The sequence below is a fragment of the Microcaecilia unicolor genome, chromosome 8, assembly GCF_901765095.1.
Source record: "Microcaecilia unicolor chromosome 8, aMicUni1.1, whole genome shotgun sequence".
Lineage (NCBI taxonomy): Eukaryota > Metazoa > Chordata > Amphibia > Gymnophiona > Siphonopidae > Microcaecilia > Microcaecilia unicolor.
The window spans coordinates 145,755,438-145,771,473 of NC_044038.1; the positions used below are offsets into that span (position 1 = coordinate 145,755,438).

The following is a 16,036-nucleotide window of genomic DNA, read 5'->3' on the forward strand; positions in this document are numbered from 1 at the left end:
CCCTACTGTATTTTGCACCAATCCTCAGTAAAGTCAGTTGGAGCACCCATGTCGTCTCTGAGCATTTATATAGGAAAGCGGGGCAAATGCCTGAGCTTTGAAGGGATATCCCTTCCCCCTGCAGAGAATTTGCTCCCTTGGGGAAGAGTGTGTGTTTGTACTGAGCAAAGGAGGGGAGAGATCCAGGAGAAAAAAGTCCTGAGGGGCCTTTATAATGAAAGCCACCTGATGGTCTACCCCGAGAAAAGGTACACCTTAATATAAGCAGCATTGGTAGATTTTCTATTTTTAACATTATGCTAATACAGGTCATTTCTTTCCATTGCCAAGTTCTCACCTATAAAATAAGTGCTATGATGTAACAGTGGTTACTTCAAAACAGAGTTCACCTGTATAATGCCAGGCCATTTCAGGGCCGCCAAGAGTGGGGGGGGGGGGGGGTCGGGGGGAGAGCAAACTTCCCTGGGCCTGGCCCTCCAAGAGGGGCCCGGCGGCGGGGTCTTTCTCTCACTCCTGCTCCTGACGGGACCCGTGTGATCACATCCCGACAGGAGCAGGAGAAAGAAAACTCCTTGGAGGACCCAGAGGAGCACCTCCAGCACTGCTCTTCTGCCCAGCTGAGTGGCTGCTTTTCCTCTCAGGCACACATGCTCGGTTTTGAAACAGAGCATGCCCTGAGAGAAAAAGCAGCTGCAGGGGGCAGGCAATCGGCAGAAGAGCAGCGCTGGAGGAATACAACTTCTGCTGGCTGGGCCTCAGGATCCCCGCCAGCCAACAAGGTATTTCAATTGTGGCAGCAATCGATGGGGGGGGGGGGGGGGGGGGGGGGCAGCGGCGATCCAAGGGGAGCGGTGGCCACGATCTGGGGAGGGGGAGGGAGGCAGCCAATTTAATCTCTCAGCAGCCCTGGGCCATTTATGTGACTACTGGTCTGGTCTTACCTTCATGACTGCAGGTAACTCAGTCAGGTAATAGTGCTCCACGTGAGCATTTGCTGCTGCTAACGTCAAGATATACTCATTCCGTGCCTCTCCAAGCTGCTTGGTGCATCCTGCCAATTGGGTAGAGAACTATTGGAGGAGAAATAAAAAGACAGATAAATTGTAAGATCAATTTGTTTTTTCCCAAGTACAATGTCAGCAGGGATTCCCTGCCGACCTCCATAGTATTATGCACTCAAGAGGTTTTCTGTATTCTTAGTCTTGTCCAGACATTTATTCTTTCTCATAATCACATCACAAAGCAACATAAATATGCACAGACATGTTGGGGATCGCTATCCCAGCATTGCTGCTTTATTTTATATGTATTTTTGAGTTTGTGGTTTATGTTCCAAGCTATTGGCTGTTTGCTACACTCTCAGTTTCATATAATGTACATGGTTTCCCTCTGTACTGCATTCATAAAGAGGAAAAAAAAATCTGCACAAATACCAATTCTTCTATTCTCATTAAAGGAGTTAACAGGGTACCGAAAGTTTTACAAAACCTCCCGAATTCTCTATCCATGGAGGTAGGAAAGGATAGACAAAGTTCGCTTGTGAGAGAAAGAGGGAGGAATTCCAGGGAATGCAGAAAATCTTAAACATTAACATTGAGGCTATTGTGACACGTTAGTTGCATGATAGCTTGATAACAGCAATTCCAACCTTCACCCCATCCCTTTTTGATTAGAAGCAGACAGACACTGTACGATACCTTGGCACTTAGCTTCTGTAAGCTGGTCTTTGAGTGAAAAATCCCATGGTCACTTCTTTTTAGCCTGCAGGACAGACATACAAAATATCAGATGCCTGCCCAAACCAGGCGATGGATTCTTTCTAATTTTGATTCAGTCATGGAGCACTCTTTTTTAAAGGCTGATAATAGCTTAGGTTTTCATACAGATCAGGGAATATGGTCCACAAAATATCAAACTCTAGGTCAATCGGTGGCGGTAAGGTCTCCGGCTCAAAATGGACATGCACCAATTTTTATTTTGCTGCACATCCATTTTCAGCCCCCCCCCCCCAAAAGGCCTTTTATGCAGGTGCGCTGAAAAATGGACCTGTGCGTGTCCAAATACACACATCTACACCAGTGCAGGCCATTTTCGGCGCACCTTAGTAAAAGGACACCACAGTGAAATTCTTTGAGGTGCCATGTATAATTCATCCACATCTCTCTCTTAACAATAATAGGCATTATGTTTAGGTATGTTTGGAACACATTTCCAGCTCTCCAAAAACTTTTACTGTTTCACTGATCCATAGATTGGGAGTACAATTTTCAAACTGGCCATGGTGTGCAGGGCTGGTGTTAAAACATGCTGAGGGAAGAAATTTAGGAAGGAGTCACAAAGCCCACTAGCAGACTTTATCTTCTTCAAGTAGCTTGGGGCCCAGGGCAATTGCCTTGTTTGCACTCTCTTATGGGCAGATGATCAAAAGCCCTGGGATGTTCCAAATAGCACTCTAAAAATAGCTGACAGTGGGGGCTTTACTGCACCTATGATCAGAGATAATTGCATGCAAATTAAAGCATGTAATTCTCTCTGATCATGGGGTGGAAGTGAGGGAGGATTGTGACTGAACGCCTCTCGCACTTGTTTGACAGGTCTGGGCTGTCAAAAGCCCAGACCTGTCAAACATAGGGGCTGTAGGTCCATGGGATCACCAGACCCCTACTACCCCTGCCCCGAGCCAAGTGAAACAGTCAGTGGCGTACCAAGGGGGGGGGGGGCGGGGGGGGGGGGGGTGGTCCCCCCGGGTGCACGCCGCTGGGAGGGTGCCGCGCGCCTGTCGGCTCCGCTCGTTCTGTGCTCCCTCTGCCCTGGAACAGGTTACTTCCTTTTCCAGGGCAGAGGGAGCATGGAACGAGTGAGGCCAACAGGTGCGCGGCACCCCCCCCCCAGCAGGTAAAAATACACCCAGGGGGGTGTCCTTTCTCCAGGGGTGGGGGGTCGCTGCACCCGGGGGGGGGGAACATCTGCGATCCGCCCCGGGTGTCAGCCACCCTAGGAACGCCACTGGAAACAGTCCCCCCAACCCCCCCGACACAGGTACAGGGGAGGTTGGAGATCCAGTGGGTCACCAGGCTCCCTAACTGCCCCCCAGCATTCCTGAGAAGTCACTGGTGGCCCAGTGGGCCGCGGTCAATTCCCCCCACTCCCCTTCCTTGTTGGAGGAGGGAGGTGGCCTCCCGCTTCTTCCACTGGTGCCGCCTGCAAAATGGCGGCGCACAGCCCTGTCCAGTGTATCCTGGGATGCGCTGGGTGCAGCTTCACACCGTATAAGGGAGAAACTCCCTTATATGGTGTGAAGCCCCACCCATCCGCCGGACCTCCAGCCTCCTGTTGCTGGGGGGGGGGGGGGGTCGTCGGTCGGGTCGAGGTTCCTACGGGGGGCTGCTGCATTGGGGGAATGGGGGCCTGCTTGCATGCAAATGTATGCTGGACAGGGCTCACCATTCCTCCCCAATGGTCTGCAAACCCTAACACCAGATCCGAGCTGGGGATGAATAGGTTCAGCATGCATTTGCATGCTACTTGCGATAAGATCCCTGTTTTGCATGCTAGTTGTGTTCAGAGCCCGCGAGTGCGTTGTTTCATGTGCTCAGGGGCTCTGATCATGGGGTGGTAGCAAATGCAGGCACTGTTAGTATGGCGCTAGCAGCCTCTAGTGCTTGCGTTTGCTTCTGATCATCGGCCCATTAATGCTGGTCCTGGTGAATTGCCCCACTGAGCCTCTCTTTGACATTTGCACTAGAAGTGATCCTATAGGAATTCTGTAGATAAAGGGAAAGAACCTACAAGGATTTCAAAATGAAATCCCTCTGCATTTAATTTGAGGGCTCTCCTTCACCCTGCCCCCAAGTACTGCCCTAATTCCACCAGGTTTCTGCACAGAAGGGGAGAAGCAATTTTCAAAGGCATCTTTTTTCCACAAGCATAGATGATTGCCCTGAATATATCTCTCTCTCTCAACAGACATGAGAAGTTTAATTTTCTAATCAGGTATGAAAATGAGGTGTGAAAAACCTTTTATATACTTGGAGCAAAGAATTAAATGGTAATTTTGAACTATCCTGCAGTGGTTGATAGATCTAATAGCAGTGGTGAGATAGCAGTTTCTCACCTAGCCTCAGTATCCATGGCTTTCTCTCTGGCCACTTCAAAGACCCGCTCCAGCTGCCCATAGCGCTTCTTGGTTTTGCTCAGTTCCTTCATGGTCTCCATCAGCTCCATCTGCACTTTTGCAAGCTGCTCAGTACTCTGAGATCAGAAAGACACAGTTAAACCTATCCAGTAAACCTGGGTTCCTAACACTCTTTTCTTGGTTGCTCAGTATAGCTCGATTTGTACTTTCATAAATGCAGTCAATATATCATTACCTTGAAGAAGTCAAAAAGTTTGATCTAGCACAATATTTAATGTGTCCTAGGATCCAGCATATACAAAGCCCTTTTCTAACTGCATGAATAAATCATATGAAATCAATCATCTTTTCTCTATCTTTATCTCTCTCTCTCTCTGTCTCTTGTCTTTCCTCCCCCCCCCCCCCCCCCCCCACCCAATACAATTATGTCTTGATCTCCTACCAGTTTAGGAGTCCCTACTCATCTTATAGCTTCACCTTCTTCAGCAGGTGCTCCTTTGCCGTCCGGGCTGTTTTAGCAGCTTCTCCTGTCAAATTTCGATAATTTTCTGCAGCAGTCACCCTGGCTTGTCCCACAGAAGCAGCACCTTCAACCACGGACTTCCAGACCACAAAGACGCTCCTGGAAAAATGACTCTCTTATATTGGCTGCAGGGCCAGGGCAAGATTTTTGCCATCTTAGGAGAAATCAAAATGTGGTAACTCAGCTGGCTGCTCCCCCTCCCCCCTTTCATTCCTTCTGCTTTCCTCTTGTGATAATTGCCTTATGCAGCACTGTTTTAAAAAAGCAAAAATCACAGAGGCTGGTGGCACCCTTATAGGCTAACCTGTTTATTAAGGCATGAGCTTTCCTGGCTAAGATCCCTCTTTTTCAGATGTCTAGCACCTGAAAGATTAGATCTCTGTTCTTCCTTTTGTTAAAGCATTGACAAGCACTAGTATTGGAATAAGGGAGACAGGAGGGGGAGGGGAAACAGTGGTAGTGGAGCAAAAGTTCGGAAGGAGGACTAGGGTTTAACTTTCACACTTTTACAAAATACATCAGTATAAAGTTTCAGTTACAGAAATTAACTGAATATAATACTTTACAGGCAAAATTATTACCAAGAGAGTTTTACCAACGAGGAAGCAGAAAAAGAGAATGTCAGCTCCTCCTCCTTGGAAAAACCATATTGAAGGACAAATAAAATAATTGTGAGCAGATCTATCCTTGATAGATGTGTACCTAAAAGGATCAAAGAAAATGAGAAAGATCCAAAACATCAAACTGAAAAATGCTGCATTAACGGAGGATCTTAAGTTCATATGCTCTAATAATAAATTGAAAATAACAGCTGAAGCATAAAAATTGCACAGATATGCAGAAAACAGAAAAAGGGGGGGGGGAGCTACAATTATTTACCAATAACTTGTGCTATTTTAGCACAGGCCACACTTTATGCAATGAGACCTATGGGCCGATAGTCAAAGTCATTTAAACGACCAGGAGAAGCTCCTGGCCATTTATAAGTGTCTGTGTAGGGCTATCCAGGGATATTCAATGGCACTTGTGCCGCTGAATATCCCCTCTAATCACCTATGCCAAAACCGGCTAGACTGTGGGCAGTCTGGGGTGGAGTTGGAGCAGAGCAGAAACTTAGCCTGTTAGCAGCGATTTTCAGTCTGTTAACTGGCTAGGTAACCTCAAAGTTACAAAAACTGTTTTATTGTCCCAACGTTATTCGGCAAGTTAACCGGGCACCAGTCTGAATATTGAACGATGCCTAGTTAACTTCTGGATCGGCAGTTATACCTGGATATTCAATGCCAGGAGCCACGAGCATTGGATATCTGGAGTTAGTTCAACTCATGGTTGGAAGCTGCTTGCCAGCCGCTTACTGCTGTGGGCTGAATATCAGGCTCCTAGTTATTAATAACCCGGGTTAATAGTGAAAATAACCCATTGCAAAGGTAGCCCACATTGATAACCTCCCCCAGTGGCGTACCAAGGGGGGGCGATCCGCCGGGTGCACGCCGCTGGGGGGGTGCCGTGGCGCGCGCCTGTCGCCCTGTCTCCGAGTTCACATGTGTTCACTGCTCCCTCCGCCCTGGAACAGGTTACTTCCTGTTCTGGGGCAGAGGGAGCAGTGAACACATGCGAACTCGGAGCCGACAGGGCAACAGGCACGCGCCCTGGCACCCCCCCCCCAGCAGCGTGCACCCGGGGGCTGTCATTTTGCCAGGGGGGGCGCCGTGCTGCACCCGGGAGGGGCGCATCGGCGATCCGCCCCGGGTGTCAGCCAGCGTCGGAACGCCACTGACTTCCTCCCTAAATTATTTACAGAAAATCCAAAACAGTTTCTTTTCCATTTCTTTGTAGAAAGCACCCACTAAAATTGAAAGAGAATGATCTGGAAAAACTTACCAAAGACCGTGTGGAGCACAACCAAGAAGCAAAATTACAACTAACGAATAGCCCTAAAATCACAAAATAGTTGGAATACAGGTTAAAAAGAGCCCCAAACTGGAAGAACCTTGGCCCAGATAGAGTGATCCCTTCACCACGACATGGCAAACTGCAAAAATGAATTGATCAGGCAGCCAGATTTAACACCACATTGGTTAAATAACAGGAAGAATGCTTCTACTTCCAAAGGGAGATGAAAGTAACCTTCCAAAAAAAGAAAATTAACAACCAATAACCCATCTACTTGCAATCTATAAGCTGTTTACTGCAATAGATGTCGACAAAATATATGATCATATTGACTTTAACATTACAATAGATCAGAAGGCAACAAGAGAGGGGCATTTGTAACAAAATATCAGTTCTTGCTAAATAAAGCCTTTATGGTTAGTGCTAAGAAAAGCAGAGATCTCAGTGTAGCATGGACAGATTATTAGAAAGCCTTTGAAAGCATTCCACACTTCTGGATTAATAAATTGCCTTGAATAAACTCTAAATTGATGGGAGTACATTAAACGTTACCATGAAAATGTGGCAAACTATATACCATCTACTATATGAAAAAAGACAGTATATCATTCCTAATATCAGAATCTAGCAAGGAATATTCCAGTGAGCTTCCCTGCCACTTCTTGTTTTGTATAGCACTTAACTCTTTGGTTATGGATTTAGCCTTAATCTTAGAGCTGGCAAAGACCCAGAGGTAACATTACACCTGCTGTTTGTAGATGACTTGGAGTTCTACAGTTCCAGCGAACAACATATGTTGAACAACTTTGCTTAGTAAAAGGCTTTTCAGATGACATTAGAATGACTGTTGGCCTGGACATTTTAAGGGGGAAACTGAAAACATCTCTCTGATTGCTGATTGTGCCATCAAGGAATTTGAACAGGAAGGTCTATATATGTATCTAGTTCAGGAAGGACCAACAATCCAGTATGAAGCTCTGAGAAAACAGACAGTAAAGAGTATCATAGGACATTAAAATTGATACAGGAATGTGATCAAAGATACAAGCCATCAGCCAGCTTGTGATTCCTGTACTCTCATACAGCTTTGGAATTGTGGACTGGCCTCTTAAATACCTTGAAAAATTGGATGTACAAATAAGAAAATTCCAGTTTACGGTAAGATTGTATGCCCCTAGAGCCAAAGCAGGAATGTGTCTCATAGAAATAGACTATACATTCAGCACTACCATTGTAGGCTTCCAGGCCTATTTAATAGCATCAATGGATCCAAACACAGCAAAAGGTACTGAAGTATGAAAGCAAGTATCCATAATCCAATTCCAATATTAAACCAGAGTAGGCATCCTGACGAGCAGAAGGAATGAGTGGAAAACCACCTGCATGCACAGGAAAGGAACCAACAGAATATGTAAAGCAGGAGAAAAATAGCTCTTTAAAGAATCGTGGCCAATGCAAAAATATAAAGTGTTACTTCATCAATCAAGCCCGGAGACATGAATGGTTAAGGAGAGGAGAACTGAAACCTAAGGATGAGAGATTATTAGTTGCAGCTCAGGACAGCAGATTACGGATCAGATGGTTCACAGCGAGTATAGAGAAAACTGGTAGGACATGTTAAACATCTTGCAGCTGGCTGCGAAGTGCTGATGGCAGAAAATTTCTAGATAGAAAGGCACCACAAGGTGGCATATCTCATTCATGGTCAGTTCAGCAGGCGAAAGTGGTTTCATTTCCCACTGTGACTCCTTGTGACCCTGGGCAAGTCACTTAACCCTGGTACAAAACTTAGATTGTGAGTCCACTAGGAACAGAGAGAGTACCTGTACGTAATATGTGAACCACTTTGGTTCTACTACAGAAAATGGTATATCAAAAATCTATTATTAATAATACCAACAACAACAACATTGCTGTACCAAAAAAGCATTGAGATTGTGAACCTAACAGAATGACTTTGATTTACAAGTATGTAAAATATGCACACAGCCAATCCCCTTTTCATAGAAAAGGGGATTAAGACACCTAAAGAAATCATCTTTTTTTTTTATTTTAAATTTATTCTTTATTTAAGTTTTTACCAAACATAACAATTATGAGTGATATTAGACAGATTAAATTAAATTCATTCAATACAAAAATTTTTTTCTACATGAAATAATACTCTTACTAACGACCACAATAATATGAAATCGATCCAAGAAAGAAATAGAAAATTTTTTTTTCCTGCTTAAATAAACAGTTTCACATAAATTAAATCAAACAAGTAGCTACATTCCCGAGTGGGTTACTCAATAACTGCATACAGCGTTGCATACGTGACTAGACTTGTACATTGACCTCTTCCCTGCTTTTTTAGAAAATCTTCCAATTGATTTGGGTCAAAAAATCGATATTGCTTAGACTGCAAGATTAATCTACATACACATGGGTATCTCAAAAGAAACTCTGCCCCGATCGCCAAAGCTCCTGGGCGCAGCAACAAAAACATCTTGCGTCTCTTTTGAGTTTCCCTGGATAAATCCGGGAAAACTCTCACTTTTGATCCCAAAAATAAAGAATCCAAATGCCTAAGGGAAAGTCTAAGAACTGCGTCTCTATCCATTTCCAAAGCAAAGGTTACAAGCAAAGTAGTTCTTTGTGTTATCACTTCAAGAAACGACTCCAGGAATGCCGTAAGACCCATTGCTCTTTGTTCTGATAGATTTGCTGATGTTTTAGCATCAGTCTGTAAGTAAAAAGCTCTAGTTATTGGAGGCAATGAGTTTTCAGGCATACCCAGGGTCTCCATGAGATATTTTTTTAACCATTTGCGTCAGAGTTACCAATGGTGACCTAGGAAAATTTATAAAACGCAAAGTTAGTCTCTTAGATTGATTTTCTAAATATTCCAGGCGTCTTAAGGTAACATTTTTGTCTTTTAGCAAAGTTTGCTCCACTAGTTCAATCTTTCCAACTTTTTCAGACAGTCTTTTAACTTCAGAAGCATAGCTTTCATTAGTCTTTAGATGAATTAGCGCAGTCTCTGATAAAACTTTTATTGTCCCCATGTTTTTTAGGATTACAGTTTGTAATGCAGATTGGGTCTTAGAAGTCAAGTCCCAAAGTGACTCTAATGTCACTACGGCTGGTTTCACTACCTCTCCCATTATACAATCCGGTAGAGGGGCTTTTGAAACTTGTTCCAGTATACTCACTGTCCTTAATGAAACAACAGGAGTAGTTGTTAGTTCTGGTTCCTCCAAGTTTCCAGCTCCAGCTCTCTTCTCCTGCAAACTCCCTCCCTGCACAGCCTGGTCTCTCTCCATAGCAGCAGGGCTTGCCTGAAGATTCTCCCTTCCGGGTTGTGGGGGCGCCGCACGCTCGACAGGGCTAAGGGAAGCCCCGTCTACGCTGTTGTCCTGCTCCACAAGGCAGGCTCCCGCAGTTGAAGTAGATGCCATCTCGGGACCGGGCAACACCGTGAAACGGTCCATCGTCGTCTGCTGCAGCTGAGGCGTTCCACTCGGGACGGAGGGAACCTCCCGAATCTTGCCTCTCCGCTTGCCCATCTTCCGACGGGTAAGGTGCTAACAGCGGCGTTCGTTGGGGCCGATTCTAATTTTCCGTTTGCGCTACTCAGTCCGTCGCCATCTTGGATCAACACCTAAAGAAATCATCTTGACAACATCCTCCTGTCTCTTTTGGGACCAGGAAATAACTTAGAATAAAATCTCCATCTTCTTTCTCCTGATCTGATCAGCTGAACCACTTTGGGCTTTGAGTGGGACATTGATATTGAGATTTAAAACAAGAGCACCTCAGAGGGCAATATAGTGGGATTCTGAAAAAGACAAAGTCTGCATCTGATCTTTACTGTTTGGAGAATCCAACTGTCTGAGGGAACACCGGGCCAATGGATTACAAAATCCTCAGCCTCTCCCCAACAGGAAGTTCTCTAGCATGGATACTGTAAATATTGGCCACGTCACCCTGAATCTGATCAAAACCCTATTGCAGGTTTTGTCTGGCATGCTGCCTAGGGCTTTGAGGCTCTGCACTTTCAGGATGAGAGAGAAGACCCTATTGATAATGGGGATATTGTTTCTTCTCACAGGCCCAACTCAAATACCTCCTTGACATGGAGGATAGATGACAAGTGGCTACATAAAGCATCTAAACAGTAGAACAGTGGCTTAAATTGATCCACTAGCTTCCTTATCCTTATCTCCAAAGAGAACATCTCCCTTAAAGGGCACACCAGCAAACATATTTTGCATATCAGACTCAGGTCTTAATTTCACAGGTATGAGCAAATGAAACATTTTTCACATTCTTTTCCCATGTCCATTAGCTGAAGCAGATCATCGAGGTTTTCTTGAAGTTGTCTGACAAATCCCTTGCCTTTTGTTAGGATGGAATGCATATATTGTTCTTTGAAGAACTTATAAGAAGCTATGCAAGATATAATCATAGCATTCTGTTAAATGTTTCTCCCAACAAAGTCAAGAGGCACTGGAGAGCAACTTCATAAGCTCCTGACCTTTTTGAGAACAGATTCGACCACAACAGGCTGGTGAGGTAGTTGGGAACTTTCAAATCCTAACGTTTTCCTATTAACAGGAAGTACTGTTCTCCAACATGTCCATCTGTACCTCTCTTAGGATCTCATGGATGGGTAATACTATAGAACAGTTAGGGAGTATGAGAAATTGGAGGACATTCTACATGATCCCAGGCTCAAACTCCTTCAACTTACTGTACATAAATAAATGGAATAGCTTATGCCAGTCTCTTATTATTAAAAAATCTTTTTATTAAGATGCAGAGCATACTAGAAAGCAGTACAAATTACCGGCAACATAAAAAAATATATAAAGGAACCACTAACATCGTGGAAGAAACCCACTGAACAGTACAAAACTTCTCACCTCCTCCCCCCAAACAAATCTGTAACTTGGTCGAAGAGCATTCTAAAGGATATCCTCTAGGGTCTGAGACCTGTGCTCTTATGGTCTCAAACCTAAGCCCCCCCCCCATACACACAAACAGAACAACCATATCTAACCCCCCCTCCCTTACAGCTAAGAATTAAGCCGAGAACCTCAAAATTTATTGAGCACTTGGCTACAGGCCATAGGTGAAGCAGAATCCAAAAATAAGGGTCCCACACCATGAGAAAACTTTTCAGTCTCCTAAGATAAGGATGAGCCGCCCGGGTCTTTATGCCATTTTCTTAATAAAATCTGCAAAGAGACCTTCTGGAGAAGCTCTACTCCTTATCTATAGAGAAAAGGGATCTAAAGGAAGCCCTGTAGACTCCACCCGGCCAGACATGGCTCCTGGACAGTTAAATTGTAAATTTTCAGCAGCACTTAACCGGTTAGCAACAAACTGAAAACCAGCTAATTTGGGAGCACTGCAGTGGTGGAGTTGGCTGGTTAAGTGCCAATATTCAGCATTTAACCAGTCAAGATCACCGCATACATAGGACTGCATAAAGTCAATCCCATCTTTATGTTGTAACCCATAACTGCTTAAGTGCTTAGGGGCCCTTTTACTAAGTTGCAGTAAAAAGTGGCCTGCACTAGTGTGGGTGTGTGAAATTGGTGCACGCTGGGCCATTTTTACCATGGGGGGAAGAAGGCCTTTTTTTAAATGGGGCAGTAAATGGCTGTGTGCTAAAATTAAAAGTAGCGCGTGGCTATTTACTGGCTGAGCCCTTGCAGCCACCTATTTACTTGGCAGTAAGGGCTCACGTGCTACTTGCACAGTAATCAGGCAGCACACGGCAATGTGGCCATGCTGCCGATTACCGCCGGGAATGCCCCCGTGGTAGAAAATAGAAGATTATTTTCTACCGCGGGAAATAGCATGTGCTAAATTTGGAAATACCGTCAGGTGCTCACGCTACCCCGGTGGTAGTACCGATTTGGCACATACTATCCGTGCATTAGCCCTACTGTTACTTAGTAAAAGAGTACGTTAACCGGCTATGCATTAGCTGGCTCTGGAAACCCGAAAATTCAATGCCGGTGCCTGGACAAGGCCTGACACTAAATTTCCAGGTTTAACGCCGGTGGTGATCAGCAAAATGCCGATTGCCACCGGCTGAATATCTGGTCTGTAAATAATAACCCAGCTGCACACTAATCCGTAAGTATGTGCCAATCTTCACTTGTGCATACTTTGCAGGTGGGTGTTCACGTGGACAAAGTTTGAGTGAAGCATGGGCAGGGCACATACCCAGTTGCCTAAATTATAGACTGCTATGGTTTCCTCAATCTATGCATGAACATTTATACCAACTCTGTGGCTGGCATATGTACTCGCATATATTTAATCAGTTACACTTGCATTCTAAAAAAGAAACCAGGTGCCTATTTTTCTTAATCGAATAGGCTCTAAATAGCTGTGTTCTTGGCACCTAAAATCAGGCATCCTCTCACAGAATTGCCCTTTAGGTTTGTGTGCTATGCATAATGTTAATAGCATAATACACATGAGCCGCCCCCCCCCCAACATAAGATGCAGAAAGTTGGCATTTCCCTAATTCAAACAAACAAATCTCAAGTCTCCTACACACCAGTATCCTCTCCCCAACTCCCCTACACACCAATATCCTCCACCCACCTGATTCAATAATACAACCCCTCCCCTGATCAAACAAAAACTCAACTGTATCCCTAACCCTTCCCTCAAGACTCCCTAAAGTGCCAATGTCCAACCAGCATGGGACATTCTTCCCAACTATTGTCCAAACATATTTAGACCCACATAGACTTGGATTGAGGGGGGGGGGGGGGAAATCACAGAGATCAGGAGATGCAATTGCACATTTTCACCATTTTATTGGGGGGGGGGGGGGGGAGGAGAGAAGGCCTAGAGCATGGACTATTCCCAGTAGTGAACTGCTTTATGCCCAATCAGCATGCAAGCAGTTTATCACTGCCTCTGAAAGAAGCTCAATAGTAGTGTGCTAAAAGCAACTGTTAAATTTAGCTACAGCTGAAGGTCTTTCCATATTGCAGTTAATATTACGTATTTGTTTAGAACATGTCTGTGCATTAATATTTAAAATGTCAGAACATGAGCTAAACTTTGCTTTGATGCCCTTAATATACAAACCCTTATACGTTTCACCCACAATCTTGTTTTATTCCCTTTAAAAGAGCAAAAAGCAAGAACACAGACACCCCTTTCTCCTATAAAAAGACAGTGAGATATGCAAGCAGATGAGTATATTCTAGCAAATAATGATGAAAAATAATCCATATATTGATTCTGTGACACTTTATTGCATGTTCAGAATCAGTTTTAGCGCAAAGAACCCTGAGCTTCCAATTTGCTTTTTACGACTCTTCATATCTAATCATTGGGCGTCAGATCCTACCTGATTCCACTGGGCTCATTTTTCCCCGGATTCCAGTCTCTCTTCAGATACTGACTTGCCAGTCTCTGTAAAGCCTAGAATCACAAAAGCTGTGTGTTCACAAAATTCTCTCCCACATGCAGGCAGCTGCCTCGTAAATAAACATAGTAAAACACGCTGTTCTTCCAGCAAGTCTATATCACATTCCATAGTCCCTTGTGAGACTGGCATGCACCACCTGAAGGTCACTTTTGGTTGTTCCAGGGGTTGGGGAATATCTTACAAGCAAATGTCAGAGTGTCATGGATTTGGAAAAAGTGAGGATACCAACCAGCTCACAGGAGAGAAAGCACTGATCAACAAGCAGAATCCTAGCATTTTAGCACACTACTGATCACATTGAGGGGGAATCTTAATGACAGCACTGGTTAGAGGTAACAGCAATCTAATACACAAATAAAATCCACAGGGTAACAAATAGGAAGGGAAAGAAAAGAAAAGAAAAGAAAAGAAAAGAGAATCTTACAAAAGAGCGAGAGAACAAAAAAGAAAGATGATCAAAACTGCTCTGGATAGGAGCAATATCCTAAAAGTGGTTATGCTCTAACCCCCCAAATTCTGCATATGGCGCCTAGAGTTACGCGCTAGAGTAACGGGCATTAAATTGGGCACACATCCAATTTACACGCATAATCTAACTGAATAATGAGCCAGTCAGCACTGATAACTACTACTACAAATAATTTCTACAGCGCTACCAGTCGTAACAACCAATTATCAGCACTAATTGGGCTTAATTGGGAGTTAGGCACATATCGGATACGCATCTGTGATGTTACGCAGCGATCTGATGTGTGCCTAACTTCAATCGCATGTAACTAGATGGGGGGTTTGGTTAGGGGCATTCCCAAAATTTGCGTGCATATATATAGAACTGTGCCTAAATATAGGAGCCTGCAGGGTTTGTACACTGGAGCTCTGAAAAAAGCAAACACATTCGAGCCCTATATAGAAAACCTGTCATAGTAATAGAAATAGAAACTGAAACGCAAGGTATCAGAGATGCACATTTCCCAAAGCTGACATATTATAATTAATACAATCAGAAAACAATACTTTTTTCTACCTTTTCTTGTCTCTCTTTTCTGCTTTTCTGTTTTTTTTTTAATGAATATCTTTTCAGAGTCTTCTGTCCTTTTGACATTTGTTCTCTCTTTATTCCCACTATTCATCTTTCTTCTGCATTCCTATTCTAGCATCTACCCTGTGTCCCTGTCCCTATCCCCTCTTCCATTTTCAGGACCTGTCCCTTCAGTATCTTTATCCCTCCCTCTCTGTCCCTGTCTCTACGATCCCTCCATAGGCAGTATTTCTTTAGTGTCCCTTTCTCTCCACTTATCTAGGTTATCTCCTCTCTTTCCCTCCTTCCACAACCCCCCACCACAGGACCAACATCTCTCTCCCCCCTTCTTTCTCCTCCATTCAGCCCCTTGTGTCCAGCATCATCTCTTACCTTTTCTTCCCCAGGTCTCTCTCTCTCTTCCTTGTCCCCTCATGCAGGACCTGGTATCTAGCCCCTCCCTCTCTCCCCACCTCTACAGAGGTCCTGGTATCTACTCCTCCCTCTTCCCCCCACCTCCACGCAGATCCTAGTATCTACCCCCTCCCTCCCCCCCTCTCATCCCCACACAGGTCTGGGTATCTACCCCTTCTCCCCCCACCCCTACACAGGTCCTGGTATACCTTTCTTCCTATGCCTCCCTTTGTGGTCTGGCATCTTTCTAACCCCTCCTCTCTCTGCCCCCCTGCAGGTTCCAACATTCCTCCTTCTTTCTCCCTCCCCTCCCCCAACTGCAGGTCAGATATTACCTCTCCTCACCACTGGTCCCAGTCCCAATATCTCTCTAACCCCGCTCTCCTCACCCCACAGCTCTTGAAATCCGTGGCAGGCAGCCGACATGGGCAGCAAGGTAGACAGACTGCCTTTGGCTAGTGCCACCAGGCTCAAAGAGGCATTAGCTGCGCTGGCAGGATGCAGTTTGTCTACCTCGCTGCCTCTGCTGGCTAGGTTAAGGAGGCCTAGAGGGAAGCAGCGATGGCCAAGTTCAACTTAGAACCTTGAAGAGTTGTGTTT

At 44.7% G+C, this 16,036-nt stretch overlaps 1 protein-coding gene across 1 annotated transcript in view; it reads right to left on the minus strand.

The window, feature by feature from the left end:
• The window catches only part of FCHSD1 (FCH and double SH3 domains 1), a 151,580-nt gene that overhangs the window by 107,022 nt on the left and 28,522 nt on the right, over positions 1 to 16,036 (minus strand). The window contains exons 4-8 of the mRNA XM_030213572.1: positions 13,924 to 13,997; positions 4,613 to 4,757; positions 4,115 to 4,251; positions 1,698 to 1,761; positions 942 to 1,070 (exon numbers count right to left, since the gene is read on the minus strand). Coding sequence (XP_030069432.1) covers positions 942 to 1,070; positions 1,698 to 1,761; positions 4,115 to 4,251; positions 4,613 to 4,757; positions 13,924 to 13,997 — 549 coding nt within the window. The remainder of the gene's footprint in view (positions 1 to 941; positions 1,071 to 1,697; positions 1,762 to 4,114; positions 4,252 to 4,612; positions 4,758 to 13,923; positions 13,998 to 16,036) is intronic.